This window comes from Gallinula chloropus (genome assembly GCF_964237585.1).
Source record: "Gallinula chloropus genome assembly, chromosome: 23".
NCBI lineage: Eukaryota > Metazoa > Chordata > Aves > Gruiformes > Rallidae > Gallinula > Gallinula chloropus.
The window spans coordinates 6144645-6165205 of record NC_140108.1 but is presented as its reverse complement, the minus strand read 5'-3'; the positions used below and the strand labels follow the sequence as shown (position 1 = coordinate 6165205).

Below are 20561 nucleotides of genomic sequence, written 5' to 3'. Positions count from 1 at the left end.
CCCTGAGGTCCCCCCAGGGGGGTTAAAAGTAAAACCTTCAGGCACCCAAAGCAGCCCAAACTGGGGGTTGTTTTCAGCCCAAATGGGCAGGGGGGTGGGATGGGGATGGGGTGAGATGGGATGGACATGGGATGGGGATAGGATGGGGTGAAATCGGATGTGAAGTGGTAGGATGGGATGGGGTGAAGTGGGATTAGATGGGGTGAAATCAGATGGGGTTGGGGTGAAATGGGATTGGGGTGAAACGGGGTGAAATGGGATGGGGTGGGACAGGACAGGATATGAATGGGATGGAGTGAACTGGGATGGGGATAGGATGGGATGGAATGAGGTGAAGATGGGATGGGAATGAGGTAGGTTGGGATGGGATGAAGTGCGATGGGATGGGATGGGATGGGATGGGATGGGATGGGATGGGATGGGATGGGATGGGATGGGATGGGATGGGATGGGGATGGGATGAAGTGCAATGTGGTGGGATGGAATGAGGTGGAATGAGCTTCCAAGAGCTCTCCAGAGGAGTGGGCATCCTTATGCAGCTGCCCTGGGCAAGCAGAGGAGCATGAAGACCACGGGGAAGGTCCTGGCCGTGGTGACAGTGCTGGGGAAGAGGTGCTGTCCCCCACTGGTGCTCCCTTGGGTCTGTCTGTGTCCCCTACCCATATCCCCACCCCTTGCTGAGCACCACCATCTGGCCTTGCACCCCTTGTCCCCCAACATTTCCCCACCAGACCCATCCTCAACTCAGCCAAGAGCCCAAACCAGCCATCCAAACCCTCTCCTCCTGCTCCTGACCCCTCCCAATTCCCTCTCAAGGCTGGTGTCACCCCAAAACAGGACACCAGGAGAGACCAGACCATCATGTGTCCCTCAAGCCCCACCAAATTCCCCATCATCTCTTTTATTGTCATGGGACTTTCACTTCTCCCACAGCACCGGGGTTTTCAGCTGCTGGGATTTTTTATTCTGGATTATTTTTATAGATCTCTCTCTCTTTTTTTTTGGCCAGGATTACGAAACCAGTGGTTTTAAACCTCCACACCAGTTTAGATGATTCTCAGCTTTCTCAGGAAAGGGGTTATCCACCCCCCAAATCTACATTGGGAGGAGATGGTGTGGGGCAAACCCCCCCTGAGTTTGGGACTGTCCTGGTTGAGGCTGAGATCAGCAACGCTCCAGGGTTGGGTTGTTTGGGTTTTCCCTCCCCATCTTAACGTTGGGATTTAATCTTGGGTGTGGGAAAGGGGCCCCTTTCCTGGGGAGGTGGCTGGTATGCAGGGATTAGGAAAGAAATAAATAAAATGGGAAGAATAAACCCCGTGCCCGTCTCCATCCCGGCGCTGCAAAATGCAGGGAATAAGGCTTGGTTCTTCCCCCCCTCACCCCCCCCCAAAAAAAAGGATATAAAAAAAGATGTTTCCAAGGCTGGTTTTGCCCCTGGGATAGATCTGACCGCGATTAAAAGGAAGGGAAGGCAGGAGCAGAGGGAAATCAGTGCTGGAAATCAGCGCCGGGAGGGTTTCGGCAGAGCCCTGGGGCTGATACACCTGTGTGCTCCCCCCCTCCACCCACCCCCGGCACCGGAGCAGCATCTCCAGAGCAGGTCTGGCATCACCACTGAGTTGGATTTGGTGAAACCCCTCGGGTGAGGTAGGGTGTTGATGGGGAGCAGCGTGGGGTGTTGCACTGGGATAACATGGTGTCTGATGGGTGGTGTTGGTGTCCCCAAAGCCTTTATCCAGGACACCAGGCAGGGACATCATTGGGAAATGCCTCTCCAAAACTCCAGCCATCCCATCAGCTCCTTTCCTTCACGAGACATCCCTGGGTTGCCATGAAAAACCACGCTGGAAACATCCACCTCCTGTCCCAGGAGGAGTTTCCCTGCAGCGGGGAGGCTGCGGTGGGCACCGATGATGCCACGGAATTCCCAGTGGGTGGGTGAAGATCTTCGTTTGCAGGTTGGATGGGTGAAGATCCTTGTTCCCAACTTCTTGGGGTCAGTGATCCCCCAAATTGGGAGTTTCACCTTGGAACCAGGGCGGCTGGGGAAGAGGGGAACTGAGGACAGGCTTTGCCAAAAGCTGATGAAGGTTTTGGGGTGGGATTTTTTTGGGGAGGGGGGGAGGGAATGAGGGTGCAGGAATTTCTCCCTGTAAATGGGAGGGCCGTTTGGTTCTAATTAGGTAACGAGTTAATTAGGATTAATTAGTTAATGTTTGTAAAGCACTTAGGAGATGAAAAGAGCCAACGCGGGCGGCTTTGTTCGGCCTGGCGCTCTCTGAGGTGGGGGTTTGGCTGAAGTCCCCTCCCCACGACACCGTGAGGAAGGGACCCCTTAAACCCAGCCTAGCCAGGCCGGGCTTAAAACCCAGCAAGGTGATAGTGGAGGGATGCTCCCGGCTCTCCTCCTCAGCTCCAAAGGGAAAAGCCATGCCGGGATGGAGGCACGCATACCAAGAGCCGAGCGGGCACGTCACGGCGCGCCCATGCCGCCGGCAGCGCCGATTCATCCGGCGACGACGGGGAGGGAAAATTCCAGCACCGGGGTTCAGGGGCCTCCCTTAGCCGCCAGCGTCCCGCGGGCAGAGCCGGCACACGCGGCACGCGTGGGAAGGAGCCGCCTTTTCCCTGCCCGCCAGGCGCATGGCGGCGCTTTGCCAAACCACTAGGCCCTTGCACCACCTTGGCATCCGCCGGTGTGGTGGAGATGGGGTAGAGGAGGGGCTGTGGAACCACACACACACACAAATATACCCCAAAAAACCCAACAGGAATCAAGGCACAGCAGAATCCCCCCCCCCTCCCCCTGCCCCCGGCTCACATTGGGGTTACCAAGAGGTAACGAAGCCAATTTACTAATTAACCAGGATTAATTTCCCCTGTTTGCCCAAACACACCCGGCCCCGCGGTTTCCCTTCGTTGCCTCACAAGCGACGGCTGCCACGTGGTCGGGGCAGGACGATGCTTCACCACCACCCCCTCCCCAAATTTCCCAGCGATTCCAGCCACACGCTCGGGATATAAATTAATTAATAACTCATTAACAACCCAGGATTGGATTCTCCCAGCCCAGAGAACTGAGCTGGAAGGGGTTTTTTGGAGGGGAGGATGGGGGGGGCTTTGCTTTTTTGCACTCAGGCAGAGCTGGCCCAGGCCCCGCTCGCCGGCGCGGCTCTTTGATGGTTTAATTTCAGCCGTTCCTCAGTTCCCCGGTGGGTCTCGAGGGGAGACGAGACCTGAATTCCTGATGCAGAAAAACAAGCAAGGAAAAAACCAAACCCATGTGGGTTTATTTTTTTTATACATATATATATTTATTTCTTTTCCCGGCCCCCCCCCCCACCTCCTCCCCCCCACCCCGTGCTTTTCGGGCCTGGTGGGAAGAGAAACAACGTGGGTGGTTGTTCCCTGAAAGGAGGGGAAGGGATATAAGGGGTTGGTGAGGGGTGGGGGTGGTGTGTGTGTGGGGGGGTAACCCTGGGGGATGGAGAAAATGGGGGTGCTGGTAACCAGAGCAGGGCAATTCGGCGGTGAAAGCTGAAGAGTTTGTTCCCTTTGGCTCCTGGCCAGGCGTTCACGCTGCTGCTGAAATATGTGGCTGAACCCCCCCCAACACACACACACACACACACACACACCAGGGGATTGTGTCTCTGTGTGTGTGTCCCCTCTGCCGCCATCTTCCCAGCCCCAGAGCCTCTTGTCCCCTGCACGCCCAGGTTGGGGGCCCCTGTCCTCTGGCTTGTTTGGTCCTTGAGGGTCTCCAGGGCTCCCTGGGGGATTGGAGGTGGGGGCAAAGCTTCCCCATGGGGCAGATGGCGCTGGCAAAGCCCACTGGTCCCCATCAATCCCCTTGGGTCCCCATGGGTCCCACTGCCATGGCGGGCCATCGCCATGACATGGGAGGGGACAGCTGATGCCCATCACCCAAAGTCCTTTCACTGTGAATTGTGGCCAAATTGGGAAAATTTGGAGCAAAACAGGGTGTTTTGGCACCAGTATCTGTGCCAGTGTCACTTGTGGTGTCCCCTGTCCCCACGGGTCCCCTGCAGGGGTGACACTGTGGAGTGGGCACAGAAAGCTGGGGGGGTGGACAGACAGATTGGATGGATTGATGGATTGGATGGATGGATGGATGGATGGATGGATGGATGGATGGACAGGCAGAGGGATGGACAGACAGCAGGATGGACAGAAGGATGGATGTGGGGTGTGGAGGGGTTGAGGGATGGACAGGGAGAATGCCGGACAGGGGAGCGAGGGGCGTATGTGCAGCTGGATGGACGGACAAAAGAACAGACAGAGGGCTGGCTGGGCAAATGGGAGGTGGCTGGCTGGACGGACAGACAGACAGACAGCTGGAGGTGGCAGGACACGGGTGGAGATGCCGCGGGGTGGGGGCCGCTGGACCGAGGGTCGGGCTGGAGCCCCGGGCAGAGCCCGGGGAGCCGCTCCCGAGGGGGCCCCCCCGAGCGCCGCGGTCCCTTTAAGAGCCCCCCCTTCAGCAGCGCCGCGGCCCCTTTAAGCGCCTCCCCCCCCGCGGGCGGGCGGTGGTGCGCTCCGGTGGGCCGCGCCGCGCGGGGGACAGTGGGGCGGGGGCGGTACCACTGTGGCTGGGGGGGGGGGGGGGGGAAGGGGGCGGGCAGGAAGTGCACCGCGGCCCCGCCCCCTCCTCCTCCTCGCCCATTCCGCCCCCCCCCCCCGCCCGTCGCGGCGGGGCGCGTTGTGAGGCGGCGGTGGGATCGTTCCGTCCCTTCCCGGGCACCGGCAGAGGGAACCGGCACCGGCTGCAGCTGGGTGAGGGCAGCGGGCGCCGGCGGGCGGGAGGAGACGGGGGGCGGCCTCGAACCCGCGGCCTCGGAGGGGCTCGGGGCGGGGGGCGGTCTCGAACCCGGGTCCTGGAGGCAGCGGGAGCGGCGGGGGGGGGCGGCCTCGAACCCACGTCTGCCCGGTGCAGCTTCGCCCTGGGCCCCCCTCTGCAGCCACCCCCCTCCCCGGGTGCTTCCGTTGCACCCTCACGCCCGGGCTGCCCCACGGCAGCGTCGCCCCCTTTCCACCCCCGTGGCAACCCCATTGATTTCCCCCCGGGGCTTCCCCATATTGACATCACCCCCAGCGCGCCCCACTGCAGCCTAACCCCTCAGCCCCGCTCCCTTGCAAGCTCCCCATTGCAGCCTGACCCTCCAATCCCCCCATTCAACCCCCCATTGCAACCCCCATTGCTGTCTGACCCTCCAACCCCACCATTGCAGCCTGATGACTCCCTAATCCCCCCAACTGCCCCCCCCCCGTTGCATCCAGACCCCCCCCCACTACAACTCCCCCATTCAACCCCTCATTGCAACCTGATGCCCCATTGCACCTCCCCAGGCCCCCTATTCACACCCCTATTGCATCCTGACTGGCCCAACCCCCCCCCCCCCCATCCCAGCCCCCCTCCCCACCCCTTCATGTGCAGCCTCACCCTCAGGCCCCCCATTCCCCCCACCAAGCCTTCCCCAGCACCCCTCCATCCCCATCTGCACCCCCCAGCCATGGCCTGCAGCCTGAAGGACGAGCTGCTCTGCTCCATCTGCCTGAGCATCTACCAGGACCCGGTGAGCTTTGGCTGTGAGCACTACTTCTGCCGCCGGTGCATCACCGAGCACTGGGTACGGCAGGAGCCCCAGGGCACCCGCGACTGCCCCGAGTGTCGCCGGACCTTCACCGAGCCCACCCTGGTACCCAGCCTCAAGCTGGCCAATATCGTGGAGCGTTACAGCGCCTTTCCCTTGGACGCCATCCTGGGCGCCCAGCGCAGCCCCTTCCCCTGCAAAGACCACGAGAAGGTCAAGCTCTTCTGCCTCACCGACCGCACTGTCGTCTGCTTCTTCTGCGACGAGCCCGCCATGCACGAGCAGCACCAGGTCACCAATGTGGATGATGCTTTCGAGGAGCTGCAGGTGGGTCAGTCTGTCCACCTGTCCATCCATCCATCCTTCCTTCCCTTTATCCATCCATCCATCCATCCATCCATCCATCCATCCATCCATCCATCCATTCTTCCCTTTATCCATACATCCTTCCATCCATCCTTCCCTTTATCCATACATCCTTCTGTCCATTCATCCCTTTATCCATCTATCCATGCATCCATCCTTCCCTTTATCTATCCATCCCTCTGTCCATTCATCCCTTTATCCATCCTTCCCTTTATCCATCCATCCACCCACCCATCCCACCCCTCCGCTCCTCCCTAGCCCAAAACCATCATCCCTCCAAGATCCCCAGCCCTGAGCTGCTCCCCTCAACTCCATCGTCTGTCTGTCCCCTCCTGCCTCAGCGTTGGTGTCCATCCTTCCATCCCCACAGCCTTTCTGTCCCCATCAGGGTCAGCCCTGTGCTTTCCTCCCATCCGTCTGTCTGGCCATCAATCCCCACCCGCTTCTGCAGCTGCTCCCGTGGGATCCCCCCTTCTCCATCCATCTTCAGGGGGGTCCTTTGGGATCTGCTGTGCCCCCACAGATCTGCCAAGCTGCCCCCCACGTTATCACCTCCCCCAGTTCATTACCCACCCCACAACTCCTCCCTGGACCAACCGTGCCCCTGCCACCCCCACGCTCCCCTTTCCCTTTCCCTGTCACCCCAGGTTTTGGCAGGAAACCTGCCCTCTGGGATCCTTGATTGGGTTTTTCCCCTGAATCCCTGGTTTTCCCTGGTTTCTCCCCAGCGGGAGCTGAAGGAGCAGCTCCAGGGGCTGCAGGAGAGCGAGCGCGGCCACACCGAAGCCCTGCACCTCCTCAAACGGCAGCTGGCTGAGACCAAGGTAGGAGCAGGGACATGGCTGTACCCCCTCCCCAAAACACCCTGACCCTCGCCGACCGGGTTTTGGGACCTCAAAGACCCCAGACCCCCTCACATTGACAGATGTGCTGCATTTTTCCCATCCCTGGTACCCCAAAACCCCCCGTCAAGTTGTTCCTCCTTCTTTATTTATCAGTTAAATGAGGTGGGGGTTACATTTACTGCCTCCTTGTGCCAGGCTTTGCCTTTCGGCGAGGTTTGGTTTTCCTCTCCATCCCCAGGGGTGATGAGGAGGTGTGGGGGGGTATTTTCTTGTTTAGGTTTTCTGTAGGGGTGCAGGATGCAATATCCATCCTTGGATATCCATCCTTGGATATCCATCCATGGCATCACTTGGGCTAACAGTGCTTGGAGGGGTTTCTTTGGGGAACTAAGGGATTCACGGAAGGGTCAGGACAGGTTTTGGGGTTTCTTTTGGAATGAAGGGGGGGCAGGAGGGCTTGTCCTGACACCCCAAAAGTCCTCAGCCAAGAGCCTGCGGGTGACAATCGGGGAGGCTTTCGAGCGGTTGCACCGGCTGCTGCGGGAGCGGCAGAAGGCGATGCTGGAGGAGCTGGAGGCCGACACGGCGCGGACGCTGACCGACATCGAGCAGAAGATCCAGCGGTACAGCCAGCAGCTCCGCAAGGTGCAGGAGGGCAGCCAGATCCTCCAGGAGCGCTTGGCCGAAGCCGATAAACACGTCTTCTTAGCCGGAGTCGCTTCCCTTTCCGAGAGGTGGGTGACGCCGAGGTGACGGCGGGGTGTCCCCCACCGCCCTCCCCGCTTCCCGGCGTCGCGTCCCCTCTTGTCCGTCATCTCTCCTTGGCAGGCTGAAGGGGAAAATCCACGAGACCAACCTGACCTACGAGGACTTCCCCACCTCCAAGTACACGGGCCCGCTGCAGTACACCATCTGGAAATCCCTTTTCCAGGATATTCATCCCGGTGAGCGACGGTGGCGGGGGTGTCCCTGCTGGGGGATGGGAACACACTGGGATGGGGACACAGCAGTGGTGTCGTGTGAGGTTGTGTGGGTGTTTATCCTCTTTGTCCCCTGTATCTGTGTGTCCCAACCCCCCAGTGCCGGCGGCGCTGACGCTGGACCCCGGCACGGCTCACCATCGCCTCATCCTCTCCGACGACTGCACCATCGTGGCCTATGGCAACCTGCACCCCCAACCCCTCCAGGACTCCCCTAAACGCTTCGACGTGGAGGTCTCGGTCCTGGGCTCGGAGGCGTTCGGCGGCGGGGTGCACTACTGGGAGGTGGTGGTCTCTGAGAAGACCCAGTGGATGATCGGTTTGGCCCACGAAGCCGTAACCCGCAAGGGCAGCATCCAAATCCAACCCAGCCGAGGCTTTTACTGCATCGTCATGCACGACGGGAACCAGTACAGCGCCTGCACCGAGCCCTGGACGCGGCTCAACGTCAAGAGCAAGCTGGAGAAGGTGGGGGTCTTCCTGGACTATGACAAGGGGCTTCTCATCTTCTACAACGCCGACGACATGTCCTGGCTCTACACCTTCCGGGAGAGGTTTCCTGGGAAGCTCTGCTCCTACTTCAGCCCCGGGCAGAGTCACGCCAACGGGAAGAATGTCCAACCCCTCCGCATCAACACCGTTCGCATCTGACGGGGCTGCTTGGGGCCCTCCCTGGCACACCTTGGGTGTTGCCTCATCCCTGGGGGTTTTAATCCCGGGGAGGTTTGGGCTGATCGGCGGGATCCAGGGCGCTGGGCAGGATCCGGCCTTGCCATTATCCCCCCTCACCCCATCCTGTGCTGCCAGGAGGGTCCCCGGTGGTGCAGGGTGGGGGTCCGGGCTGCTGCAATAAAAGGATTTGGAGAAAAGGGGCTGGGTGGTGGAGACCCCCCGCGCGGGGCCGCGCCGGGCTGGGCCCTGTGGCTACGCAGTGTGCTGTGTTGCACCGTGCCGTGGGCACCGCAGCGTGCCGTAGGTGTTGGGGCCGCGCCGGGGCTGTGCTGTGCTGGGGTAGGCCGTGCTGTACCGTGTCACGCTGTACATGTAGCACAGTGCCACCCATGCTGCCACACACCGTGTTGTGCCACCTCACTGTTCCATGGTGTATGTCCCATGGCGCCCAGTGGCCCCTCGTGATGTACGTACTGCTCGGGGCTGAGCCTGGGTCACGGTGCCATGGGGTGTTGTGACACACTGTGCCCCACAGGGTGATGTGTGTCATACTGGCACGGTCCTGGGGGTGCTGCTGGGTGGGGGCAGCTCCTGGGCAGGGGGCTGTGGGAGGGATGTGGCGGCCATCCTGTACCTGTCTGGGCCCTGTCCCAGGGCTGCGTGTGGATGGGGGGATGGGCTGTGGAGTGGGAGGTAAGCGGTGTGTGGGGTTGGGCTTGTGAGGGCAGTGGGATAACGCTGGGGTTACTGGGATTGTGCTGGGGTCGTACTGGGGTCGTACTGGAATTGTACTGGGGTTACTGCGATCATACCGGGGTCACTGGGATTGTACCAGGGTCACTGGCGCTGTGCTGGGGCACTGGGATCATACCAGGGACATAACTGGGGGCACTGGGATCGTACTGGGGTCATACTGGGACCATACTGGGACACTGGGATCATACCAGGGACATACTGGGGGCACTGGGATAGTACTGGGGTCATACTGGGACCGTACTGGGGCACTGGGATCATACCAGGGACATAACTGGGGGCACTGGGATCGTACTGGGGTCATACTGGGACCGTACTGGGGACACTGGGACCGCACCGCGGTCACTGTCCGCCCGGCCGCCAGGTGGCACCGTTCAACTCCCAGCGCCTTCGCAGGCTCCGCTTGGGCTTGCGGCGGCAGCTGCCTGCGCATGCGCGGTGAGGGGGGGGCACCCCCGCTGCCCCTGAGGCACTCTGCGCCTGCGCCGCAGCCCGAGCGGGCGGGGCTTGGCCGCCATCTTGCCCCGGGCAGGGCCCCGCCGGTACCGGGGCTGGGGGGGGGTGTGGGGGTGCTCAAGGGGGTTCCAAGTCGGCTGGGAGGGGGTCACAGGCCGCGGGCCAGGGCCCGAGCTGCAGGCCCGGGGGGCGGAGGGAGCCTGGGAGGAAATGGGGGAGCTGAGGGGACGGGGGGGAGGGCTGCCTGAGGGGGCGGGGAGCGTTGGGAGGACATGGGGGGGCTGCCTGTGGGCCTGAGGGGGCAGGGGAGGGCATGGGGGGGCTGCCTGGGGGGCCTGAGGGGGCAGGGGAGGACATGGGGGGCAGTCTGGGGGGCCTGAGGGGGCAGGGGAGGACATGGGGGCAGTCTGGGGGGCCTGAGGGGGTAAGGGAGGACATGGGGGGCTTACCTGGGGGCCTGAGGGGGCAGGGGAGGACATGAGGTGCTACTTCGGGGGGGCCTGAGTGGGCAGGAGAAGACATGGGGGGCTTACCTGGGGGCCTGAGGGGGTAGGGGAGGATATGGGGTGGGGGGGGCTACTGGGGAGGTGCTGTCTGAGGAGGTAGAGGAGGACATGGAGGGCTGAGAGGGCGGGGGACAACGTAGGGCCCTGGGCTGACCGGAAAGGTGAGGGCCCCTCGGTGACTGTCTCCCTCCCCCTGCCGCCTCAGCCATGGAGCCGAGCGGGGCCGGGCGGAAGGAGAGGCCGAGGCCCCGGGAGCCAGCAGCCCGGCTGGAGAAGGCCAAGCAGAAATCGGCCCAGCAGGAGCTGAAGCAGAGGCAGAGGGCGGAGGTGAGTGACCTGGCGGGGGGGGGGGGGGGGGGGGGGGGGGAGGTTCACAGCAGGATGCGGGAGGGGGTCGGGCAGCAAGGCTGGGGCTGAATCCCCACCCCCATCACCTCTTCTCCCCCCTTCCCCCAGATCTATGCCCTCAACCGAGTGATGACAGAGCTGGAGCAGCAGCAGTTCGACTCCTTCTGCAAGCAGATGCAGGCCTCTGGCGAGTGAGGCAGCCCCCCAAAACGACTCTGGACCCTCCCATCTGCTGCTCCCCCCCCACCACTTTTTTTAACCCTTTTGTTATTTATTACCATAAAACTCTGGGGTTTTTTTAAATAAAACTTGTGGCAATTCCACGTTTCTCTGGCTCCTGGTCCCTGAGTAGCGCCGGTGTCTCCATCCCACCCCGGTGCCGGGTGGGAATGGCGTGGGGGTGGCTGGATCAGGGCCGGGGGCCAGAGCAGCTGCGGCCACCGGCTGCCAGCTCCGGCCTTCAGCCCACCCGTTCCCTGCCAAGGTCCTGCCCCACCGGTGCCTGGACTCGGCTTCATCCAGCTCTTGCAGCTGCTGGCGCCTCAGGAGCTTCCCTGGGGACCCTCAAGTGTTTCTCTTCTCAACTCGGCGCAAGGTTTGACCTTCGTTTCCTTCCTCCACCCACACGCCCTGGGCTGTCCAGCCACTGCACTCCCGTCCGGCGTGCTCCAGCTTTCCAGAGAGTTCTGATCCCCTTTTTACCCCTTCCACCTCCCTCCTGCAGCCCCAGCGAGTGGACATGACAAAGGTGGGGGCGGGGGAGAGTGGGAAATAAAACACTTTAGAGAGATTCTTTCCTTACAGCCACAGGGAACACAATAAATACCGAAACTCTGCGGGTGAAGCGGGTGTCAAACCCTCTGGAGATTTGTTCAGCGGCTTCCCCCCCAACCCCAGGGAGGGGGCGTCCTCATTTTTGGGGTGTGAACCTCCCCCTCTTAATAAATTAACGTGCAGTGGTGGTGGTGAGCCCTAAATGTCACGTGAAGGGGTTGGGGGTCTCCGGAGTGGAGCTGTTGTTCTTGTAGCAGGGGAAAGGGGTTCGCTCATCTACCCCCCTCGACGAGGGACGGGGTGCAGGGAGGGTACTTTGGGGAGGGTACTTTGGGGAGGGTACTTTGGGGAGGGTATTTTGGGGAGGGTATTTTGGGGAGGGTACTTTGGGGAGGGTACTTTGGGGAGGGTACTTTGGGGAGGGTACTTTGGGGAGGGGTACTTTGGGGAGGGTACTTTGGGGAGGGTACTTTGGGGAGGGTATTTTGAGGAGGGTATTTTGAGGAGGGTATTTTGAGGAGGGTACTTTGAGGCGGGTACTTTGAGGAGGGTACTTTGAGGAGGGTACTTGAGGAGGGTATTTGGGGGAGGGTATTTTGGGGGCTCCCCAAAGCCAAGGTCAATCATTCCCCTTTCTCTAACCAGGCTCCGCCGCAGGTCGGGGTCGGTGAGGAGAGCCAAGGAGACGGTGCCGCAGAGGAGGCGGCGCGGAGAGCGAGGAGGGAGAGGAGGAAGAGGAAGGCTTTACTAGGCTCAGGCTTTGCAGCTCCAGACGGCGAAGGGGAAGATGATGTAGGACGTCGACCAGGCGAGGCATAGACGGGAAGCCACCGTCGCCGGTGAGAACAGAACAGTCGCCACCCCTGCGGATGGGGAAGAGCTTTTTGGCACCCACCCCTTCCTCTACCGCCTGCATGCCTTTAATTAACACCCCCCCACCACGCTTTAATTAATGTCCCTGTCCTTACCTCCGGCATAAACCACTTTCTTCCAGAGCTGGGACTCCAGCACTTTGTCGTGGGGGTAGAAACCCTGATCGACCATGAAGAGGATCATGATGGTGGCGGTGATGCAGAGCAGGGTGATGTTCCCCCTGTCAGCAGGAAGGTGCCCACCAGCAGCGAGGAGGCGTAGGGACAGGGCAGCCCTCGGTAGGTGAGGGGATCCCTGCTGGGTGCAAGACGTTCAGCCTGAAGAACAGGGGGGAACCCACCCTAAAACCCACCCTAAAACCTTCCTCTCTCCCCCCAGGTGCCATCTCACCGCTGGAGAAGAAGCAGAGGCGAGCAAACACAGCCATCACGTAGGCGATGGCCAGCAGCCCATCCAGGACACCCACGTGGCTGCAGCAGCAGCGCCGTAGCCAGCCCGAAGGTGTGAAGTCAGCAAAATCATCCAGTTTGGCACCTACAGGCAGCAAACCGGCCCCTTACTGGATTGGTATGGAGAGGGATAAACCGGGGTGATGAGTTTACCAGGCCGGTGGGACAGACTCACCCAAGGCCGAGCAGGCATCGAGCCGGCGGGCAACGGCACCGTCAGCCAGATCCAGTAGAACCCCACCAGCAGCAGCCAGCATGAGTAGTGGTACTGCCTGGGAGGGGGGAGAGAGGGGCAAAAATCACAGAATCATAGAATCCCAGACTGGTCTGGGTTGGAAGGGACCCCAAGGGTCCCAGAGCTCCAACCCCCTGCCACAGGCAGGGACACCAACCTCCAGGCCTGGAGCTACACAAGTTTGCCCAGGGCCCATCCAACCTGGCCCTGAACACCCCAGGGATGGGGCACCCACCCCCTCTCTGAGCAGCCGTTCCAGCCCCTCACCACTCTCTCTGGAAAGAAGTCCCCCCTAATATCTAATTTAAACCTCCCCTCCTTTAGCTTTAATCCATCCCCCTTGTCCTGCCAGTCTCTGCCCTTTAACAAGCCCATTCCCTCCTGTTCCTCTGCTCCCTTCAGGGACTGGAGGCTGCAATGAGGTCCCCCCACAGCCTTCTCTTCTCCAGGCTGACCCAGCCCAGCTCCCTCAGCCTCTCTCCATAGGGGAGGCTGCTCCAAGGGGTGAATCCCCCCCTTCCTCAGAACCCCTTGACTTTACCCCCCTTCTCCTTCTACCCTCTCTCCCTACCTGTGAGGCTGCAGAGGATGGAGGCGAGCCCCGCAACAGGTTGGCCACGGAGAGCCCGTTGGCAGCGTTCCTCCGGATGAACTCCAGCGTCCGGCCCCGGCCCGCTCGCTCGCTCAGGAACAGCTTCTTCGTAGACTGGAAAATACCTGCAGCCCCGCCGAGGCTTTGGGTGAGCAGCAGAACCCCACACCCAGTTCCTAACCAAGGGGTGTGAGGGGGGATTTAAACACACCCCTCCCCAACGAGGTTAACGAGTTGTTCTGGGGAATGCAAAACCCCCCAGCCCCTCCACACCCCCCTCCCTGGCCTCTTCCAGTGCTGGGAAGGGGCTGGAGGAGATTTTTGGGGTGGGAAGGCAACAGATAAGAGGGTGGGGGGGGGTCTATCTGCCTTGCTGGTTGTTCCCCCTCCTCAAAGTGAATCCCCTGAGCAGGGATTGTGGGGGGGTGTCTTAAAGGCTTGTTGGTTGGTCGGTTGTTTTGCAAGCCCTGCCTCTTATCATTGCCATGATAAAACCAAACCAACCAATAAAAGAACTGTCAAAAAACCCAAAAAAACCCCAAAAATAAAAGAAAAAAGAAAAAAGAAACTCAAACCCCAGCTTTAGACTAAAATGCAACCCCGGTTTTAAGCTCTGTTGATCTTATATACCTATAAAGCTAAGCTTTAGAGAGAGGGTTTAAGGGTCATGTCCTACTAGTGGGCTTTGCACCCTGCCTGTGCCGTGGTCCCAAAGCCAGGCAAGCTGGTGAGATCCTTCATCTGAAAGAAAACAGCACGTCAGAGCAAAACAAAAACCACCCCCCTCCCCTCCCCACACCCCCCCTGTTATACCCGCTCCTGCCTGAGCCTGGGGCCGATTCCTTGTCCAAACGCCGCCCAAAAACGGCTCCTGGGGCGTGAAAAAATAACAACAACCCCCTCTCCCCCTCAAAAAAAACCACCAAACCAACCCCTAAACCCCTAATTTGTGAGGAATTCAAATGTATTCCTGGCTTGGGGAATCCTACAGCCCGGGTGGGTGGCTCAGCGTGCCGGCGGTGGGATGGATGCGGCCACCGCCGCTGACCTTTGGACACCGCGCCCCGAGCTACCGGTACGGGCTGAGCCGGGCTGGTGGGGATGGAAAATCCCCCCTGGTTCTGCCGGGGCTGGGGCTCTGGCTGTGTGGATTTTACCAGATCCGGTGGGTTTTAGGGGGGGTTGAGCTCATGCCAGTCACCGTGGCCTCTTTCTTAACCTCTTTCGGGGTGAATCCAATAGGGTTTTGGGGATCCTTGAATGCCAAAGGGGCAAAACCCCGGGTGATGGCGGAGCCAGATAGAACCATCCCCACCCTCCCCAGCACCGGGCAGGATCAGGCCCCAAGGGAGAGTTACCGGTGCTGCTGTTCCACCGGGAGCCGGTGAGCATCACAATCCCTGGGCATCACCACGGTGCCTGTTTCCAGCCCCACAAACAAAAGGCTGGGCTGGGAGGTGATTTCCCCACCCCATGCCCCTGCCCCTGCCTTTCACTGCTATTTTTTGGGGCTAAAAACCGGTGGGTTTGGTTCTCAGCAGGTAATTCCATCTGCGCAATGGGGGGGAGGCTTCTGACCCCCCCAGGGGGTGTCGCTCCCCTAAAGACGAGGGGAAAAAGGGGGTTGGCCAGAAGAGGTGTGGAATTAATCCAGTTTTTGAGGCTGCTTTGCTGTTTAGATGCTTTTCTGCCCCAATTTGCAGGGCTGAGCAAGCGGCACTCAGCCCCTGACCCAAACTTCCCCGCTGGACCCCCCGACGCGGCGATTTTCGGGGTGCATCAGGATTTGGGGGGGGAGGGGAGGGTAAAGACACCTTGAGAAGGGGCTGGGTGGCATTGGGGTGTCAAGCTGGCACTTACCGACGGGTGGTGACACCATCCACATGGCTGCGGCGCTGGCAACGACGCAGAGACGGTGATTGATGGTTGATGATTGGTGATGGGGATGATGCCCCGGCGAGGGGAAACTGAGGCAGGGAGGCTTCGGCGGGCGCTCGCCCCGGTGTGAGGCGTTATATAAGGAAAGGCTTCACCGGCTGAGTCACCGCGCCGGGGGTGGGTCCGGCCAGAGGACACGGGGGCTTTCGGAGGCGCCTGGCACTGCCGGCGAGGGAGGAGCTGCCCCCCGGGGAGGGGGGGGGGGGCCCAGGCGGCCGTGCCAGCCCCGCGGCACCCGTGCCAGGTTGATGGGCACCGATGCCAGCCCCGGCCTCGTGGTACCCACCCTCGCCGGGCTCGTAGCGCCCGCTCCAGGCGTGGATCACCCTGTCCCACGCGCACGCGGCGCCCACGCTGTGCTCACGGCACCCACACCGCGCACGTGGCACCCACGCTGCCGCGGCATCACCGCGCTCCCCGCGCCCACTGCCGTATCCCTGGGCACAGCACTGGGTGCCGGGGCTCTATCGGTACCAGTGTCTGGGAAGGCACAGCTAGTGCCCCCTCCTCTCCGTGCTGGCTCAGGTGGGCGCCGGTGGGTGAGGTGACCCCTGTCCCCCCCCAAACCGGGGCGACACGCGCTTGTGCAAGGGTGTCATGAGTTGGGGAGGCCTCAGCCCCCCGCCTCGAGCAAAGGGCCTGTGATAGCCGTGGGGCCGTGGCGTGCTGGGGCGGCTCTGGCCGACACCGGGGGCGATGCCGGGTCGGCGCGGGGAGAGCAAAGGTCCCCCGGGACACGGTGACGAGGGGCCAATAAAACTTATACAGCCCCGGCGCCCCGCCGCAGGAATTTTCCACCCGGATCCTTGGGGGAATCGGGGGGGATTTGTGTAGCACCCATCCCCATGGGGTGCGTGAGTGGGGTTGGGGGGACATGGGGTGCCCCAGCCAGGGGTCCTAGGGGTGCTGGCCGCAGCACGGGCACCACTGAAAGGGCTCTTTGTTCGCTGGTCACGCGCTGGCGACGGCAGTTGCGAAGCGACAGCGATGGGAGAGAGCCACAACCGTGGCTGTCCGGCCATGGGGCACCCGGAGGGGGCCATCCCTGGGGCCTCAGCGCACCTCGCGGGGGAGGACGGTCCCCCCATAGTCACTGGGTGGCCATCACCACGGTATCGGGGCACGCTGAGGGGGATTGTGGGTGGCGATCCCCGTGACCTCATGGCACCTTAGTGGGGGAAGGGGAAGGGGGGGTGTCCCCCGTGTATGTGGGTGTCTCTGGGTGCCCACCCCTGTGGGCTCTGGGCGCCAGCTGCCCGCCCTCCCCCCTTGCAGCACAGGGACACGTGGGTGCCAGAGCTGTGGTTTTATTTGCCCGCTGTCACACCAGGAGGTCGCCGTCTCCGTGCTCAGTGCTGGCTCATGGTCTGTGGGGGAGAAGCTGCTCAGGGAGGCGGGGACAGCACCCCAGCACCCCACCACCAGGACACCCCGGGACCCCACCACCAGGACACCCCACACTCCGGTACCCCTGTGTCCAGTACCCCCATGCCCTGGTACACCGGTGCTTTGACACCCTGACTCCCCAGCACTGTGCTCCCAGGTGCCATGGAACCCTGGCATCCCACTGCCACACCATCCCGACCCCCCACCCCAAATCCCACCTCCCTCCAGCCCCACCTCGCTGATCCAGTCCTCGAAGGCGGAGACGCGGGTGAAGACCGTGGGCTTCTTGGGCGTGTCGCAGCCCAGCCCCGAGACGAAGCTGGCGATGCCGTGCACCTCCCAGTGCCCGTCTTCCGCCTGGCAGTTCAGGGGACCCCCCGAGTCGCCCTGGGTATGGGAGAGGGGGGGGTGTCAGCACGGCAGGGGATGGGACACGCGGCCGCATCCCCCCCTCCCCGTGGCACTCACGTTGCAGCCGGCCTTCTCCTCGCCGCCGGCGCAGATCATGGTTTGGCGGATGGCGAGGGCGCCCCACCAGTCGGGCTGGGTGCAGCGGTCGAAGCCCACCACGGGCATCAGCGCCTGCTGCAGCCGCTCAGGGAGCGGCCCCCCCGCTGCACACGGGTGTTAGGAGGGGGTGACACTCGTGGTGTCCCCCCGCCTGTGGGCACTGACAGCCCAGGCCGGACACCCACCCATCAGCCACCCATCACCATGGACCAATCACTGATCATCACTTGTGTCCGTTGTCTATCATCCCTCCCTCCCTCCCTGATCCATCTGTCATCCATCTGTCCCTCATCCATCCATCCATCCATCCATCCATCCATCCATCCATCCATCCATCCATCCATCCATCCATCCATCCACCCATCCCTTGTCCATCCATCTGTCCATCCCTCATCCCTCCTTCCATCTACCCCTTGTCCATCCGTCCATCTATCCCTTGTCCATCCCTCCCTTCCTCATCCACTCATCGTTCCCCGTCCATCCATCCTTCATCCAATCATTCCTGATCCATTCAGCTCTCCCTCATCCCTCCATGAGTCCAATCCGCATCCACCCACCCGTCCATCTGTCCATCCATCCATCCACCCCCCCACGCCTCCATCCTTCCCTCCCTCCCTCCATCCCTCTCTCCCTCCTTCCCTCCCCCCACCTTCACGACCCCCCCCCTCACCCCCCCGTGCCCCACGCACTGGAGAGCCGCCCCCAGCCGCTCAGGTAGCAGGGGTACCCATCGGGCAGGACGGTGTCGGGGGCGGGCAGCTGCCCCGTCTGCACCTCCGAACTGAGCACGGCCGCGTGCTGCAGCTTCATCAGGGCGATGTCGTTGCTGCCACACAGGGACACGGGTCACGGAAGGGTGGGGGACACACACCAGGTCCCCAGCTCCGTCCTGTCCCTCCCAGGCACCCCCTCTCCTCCCCAGCTCACCCGCAGGCCACGCAGGAGCTTCTCCATTTGGGATGGACGAAGATGTCGTCGGAGGCGACGGGGATGCGCTGCTCCGGACCCTCGCCCACCCCCATGTCGTACTCGCCCAGCACCACCTCGTAGGTGAGTGTGGAGCTGGGGGTGACAGGGGTGTTGGGGGGCAGCAGGGGATAGTGGTGGCCTCCCTGCACCCCCCATGCACCCTGCATCCCTCCCTGCCCCCCTCCATGCACCCTGCTCCCTCCCCATGCACTGTGCACCCCACACATACCCTGCACTCCCCCATGCACCCTGTACCCCTCCCCACGCACCCTGCACCCTCCCTGCCCCCCTGCACTCCCCCAACTCACCCTGCACCCCCCATGCACCCTGTACCCCTCCCCACGCACCCTGCACCCTCCCTGCCCCCCTGCACTCCCCCAACTCACCCTGCACCCCCCCATGCACCCTGTACCCCTCCCCACGCACCCTGCACCCTCCCTGCCCCCCTATACCATACTTCATCCCTGCATCCACTGTGCACCCAGCACCCCTCTCCTTGCACCCCCCCCGTACCCATTTGGCACCCTGCACCCACCCACACCCCCTTACCCCCCCGCAGCCCCACGCACCCATCCCCACTCCCCCCTGTTCTCCCTCTGCTCCCGCACCCTGCGTCCCCCCCATACACCCCTCCCTGCACCTTGCACAGTCTCCGTGCACCCAGCACCCCTTTGCACCCTCCCAGCACCCCTGTTACACCCATCCCTGCACCCCCCAGCACCCTCTTCCAGCCCCTCAGCACCCTCCAGCACCCCCATACACCCCCCCCCATGCACCCCCTATACAACCCACACACACACCCCATACACCACCCCCACTGCACCCCTCTTACACCCCCTGCACCCCCCCTCCCATCCCTGGGGGTCCCTCACGAGATGCAGTGTGCGGCCGTCATCACCCAGTTGGGCGCGATGAGGGTCCCCCCACACGTGTGCCGGAAGGTGCCATCCCGCTCATACTGCAGCGAGATCTGGGGGGGGGACACTGGTGGGTGTCACAGCACCCCTGGGTGCCACCTCCCCAATTCCTCCCCCCCCCCCAAAATCTCCTCACACACCTGCCAGGGCCAGCTGTAGGGTTCTGCATCCTCTCCGTTGACCACCCGTGAGTCTGGCAGCACCGCGGCGCGGCTGCCTGTGTGTGGGACACGGCACCGTCACCCACCTGACACCCAGCACCCCCCCCTGAGGTTGGGGACATGGGTTGGGGGGTCGGTGACACCTTACCGCCGGCCACCAGCAGCAGGAGGAGGCTCAGCATCGTGGTCCTGGCTCGGTCGGGGCGCACAGGGGTGGCCACCGGCCTTAAATCCCTCGTGGTTATCGGGGCACCCAAGGGCACCCCTGGGAATGGGCACCCGGCACCCACCTGGGTGCTGGGGGGGGATATCGGGGGGGTTTAACCATTAACTTTGGCCTTGGCTGGATGTGGCACCCAGTGACCAGCCAGCTGCACCCCGTGGGGACCCCACAAACCCCTGTGGCTCCCGTGCTGCTCCACGTCCCCCAGGGACTTGGTGCCCAACATGCCCCCCCCAGACCCCATAGCCCAGTGTCCCCCCCAGCTCTGTGCATCCACAGCCCCATGTCCTCAGTGCCCCCATAGCCCCATGTCCTCGCAGCCCCTGGTGTCCCCCACAGCCCAGTGCCCCCCATAACCCCCCCCATATGGTTCACACCATGGACCCTATGGTCCCAGTGCCCCACAGAGCCCCAGTGTGACCCCAATAGTCCCTAACTCCCCCCAGGCACCTGGTGGCCCCCCCCCCAGTCCTTCTGCCCCCCCATATGCTCATGTCCTGGTACCCCCATAGCCCCTATACCCCCCCCCCAACCATGGCCCCTCTGCCCCCCAGTATGCTCCATGCTCCCCAGTGCCCCCCGTTCCACAGCCGTGTCCCCATGAGCATCTGTGTCCCCAGCTGCTGGTGTCCCCACACCCCTGCTCTGTGTCCCCTGGGTGTGCACAGGGGGTCCCCCCATGTCCCCACACCCCCGCACCTGTGTCCACGTGCCCCTTGTGTCCCCTGTGCCCCTGTGTCCCCAGGCACAACTGTCTTCCCATGAAGCTCCCAGAGGGGACCTCAGGGGCCCCCACACCCCCCCCCCACCCCCGTGTCTCTGTGGGAGTTCATGGTGGGGGCTCCCCCCTGTCCCCACCATGTCCCCATGGTGTCCCCACACTCCCCCCATATCCCCATTAAACTTTCTGGAGGGGTCCCCCCATGTCCCCTTCCAACTCCCTGTTGGTGTCCCAGAGGTGTCCCCACAGTGTCCCCACAGTGTCCCCGT

At 62.4% G+C, this 20561-nt stretch overlaps 5 protein-coding genes across 5 annotated transcripts in view; 3 read left to right on the top strand and 2 right to left on the bottom strand.

Annotated features, from left to right (window-relative positions):
• PHC2 (polyhomeotic homolog 2) overlaps positions 1-1032 on the top strand; it is a gene marked incomplete at its 3' end in the record, with an annotated part of 11324 nt that extends 10292 nt beyond the window's left edge. Inside the window, 1 exon segment of the mRNA XM_084274494.1 lies at positions 1010-1032. Coding sequence (XP_084130620.1) covers positions 1010-1032 — 23 coding nt within the window.
• Positions 1033-4671: 3639 nt separating this feature from the next.
• ERMAP (erythroblast membrane associated protein (Scianna blood group)) lies at positions 4672-8668 on the top strand. Its single transcript, XM_084274521.1, has 6 exons — positions 4672-4800; positions 5536-5945; positions 6713-6808; positions 7307-7563; positions 7658-7773; positions 7910-8668. Exons 2-6 carry the CDS (start codon positions 5538-5540, stop codon positions 8458-8460), a joined length of 1428 nt encoding a protein of 475 aa, XP_084130647.1. The 5' UTR covers positions 4672-4800; positions 5536-5537; the 3' UTR covers positions 8461-8668.
• Positions 8669-9736: 1068 nt separating this feature from the next.
• On the top strand, positions 9737-10871 carry SVBP (small vasohibin binding protein). Its single transcript, XM_084274572.1, has 3 exons — positions 9737-9776; positions 10402-10523; positions 10653-10871. The coding sequence occupies exons 2-3, from the start codon at positions 10404-10406 to the stop codon at positions 10737-10739; spliced, it is 207 nt and encodes a 68-aa protein (XP_084130698.1). The 5' UTR covers positions 9737-9776; positions 10402-10403; the 3' UTR covers positions 10740-10871.
• Positions 10872-11310: 439 nt separating this feature from the next.
• TMEM269 (transmembrane protein 269) lies at positions 11311-15352 on the bottom strand (the record flags this gene model as incomplete). The annotated part of the gene is given in 12 exon segments (XM_084274493.1): positions 11311-12181; positions 12287-12412; positions 12415-12477; positions 12480-12488; positions 12582-12654; positions 12656-12696; positions 12699-12725; positions 12816-12872; positions 12875-12912; positions 13434-13485; positions 13488-13592; positions 15328-15352. Coding segments are annotated over 12 exon segments (726 nt in total). The 3' UTR covers positions 11311-12071.
• A 127-nt stretch (positions 15353-15479) lies between these two features.
• LOC311200291 (proproteinase E-like) lies at positions 15480-19530 on the bottom strand (the record flags this gene model as incomplete). Its single annotated transcript, XM_084274492.1, has 9 exons — positions 15480-15759; positions 15973-16210; positions 17010-17178; positions 17260-17405; positions 17991-18127; positions 18229-18363; positions 19143-19240; positions 19328-19404; positions 19497-19530. 9 exons carry the CDS (start codon positions 19528-19530, stop codon positions 15480-15482), a joined length of 1314 nt encoding a protein of 437 aa, XP_084130618.1.
• Positions 19531-20561: the final 1031 nt, after the last annotated feature.

Bases quoted from the DNA above. Each gene is read 5' to 3' on its own strand.
- ERMAP (XM_084274521.1), top strand. From the start codon at position 5,538: ATGGCCTGCAGCCTGAAGGACGAGCTGCTCTGCTCCATCTGCCTGAGC. The intron at 6,809-7,306 runs GTAGGAGCAGGG...ACACCCCAAAAG, and splicing joins GGCAGCTGGCTGAGACCAAG to TCCTCAGCCAAGAGCCTGCG. The intron at 7,564-7,657 runs GTGGGTGACGCC...TCTCCTTGGCAG, and splicing joins GTCGCTTCCCTTTCCGAGAG to GCTGAAGGGGAAAATCCACG.
- SVBP (XM_084274572.1), top strand. From the start codon at position 10,404: ATGGAGCCGAGCGGGGCCGGGCGGAAGGAGAGGCCGAGGCCCCGGGAG. The intron at 10,524-10,652 runs GTGAGTGACCTG...CCCTTCCCCCAG, and splicing joins AGCAGAGGCAGAGGGCGGAG to ATCTATGCCCTCAACCGAGT.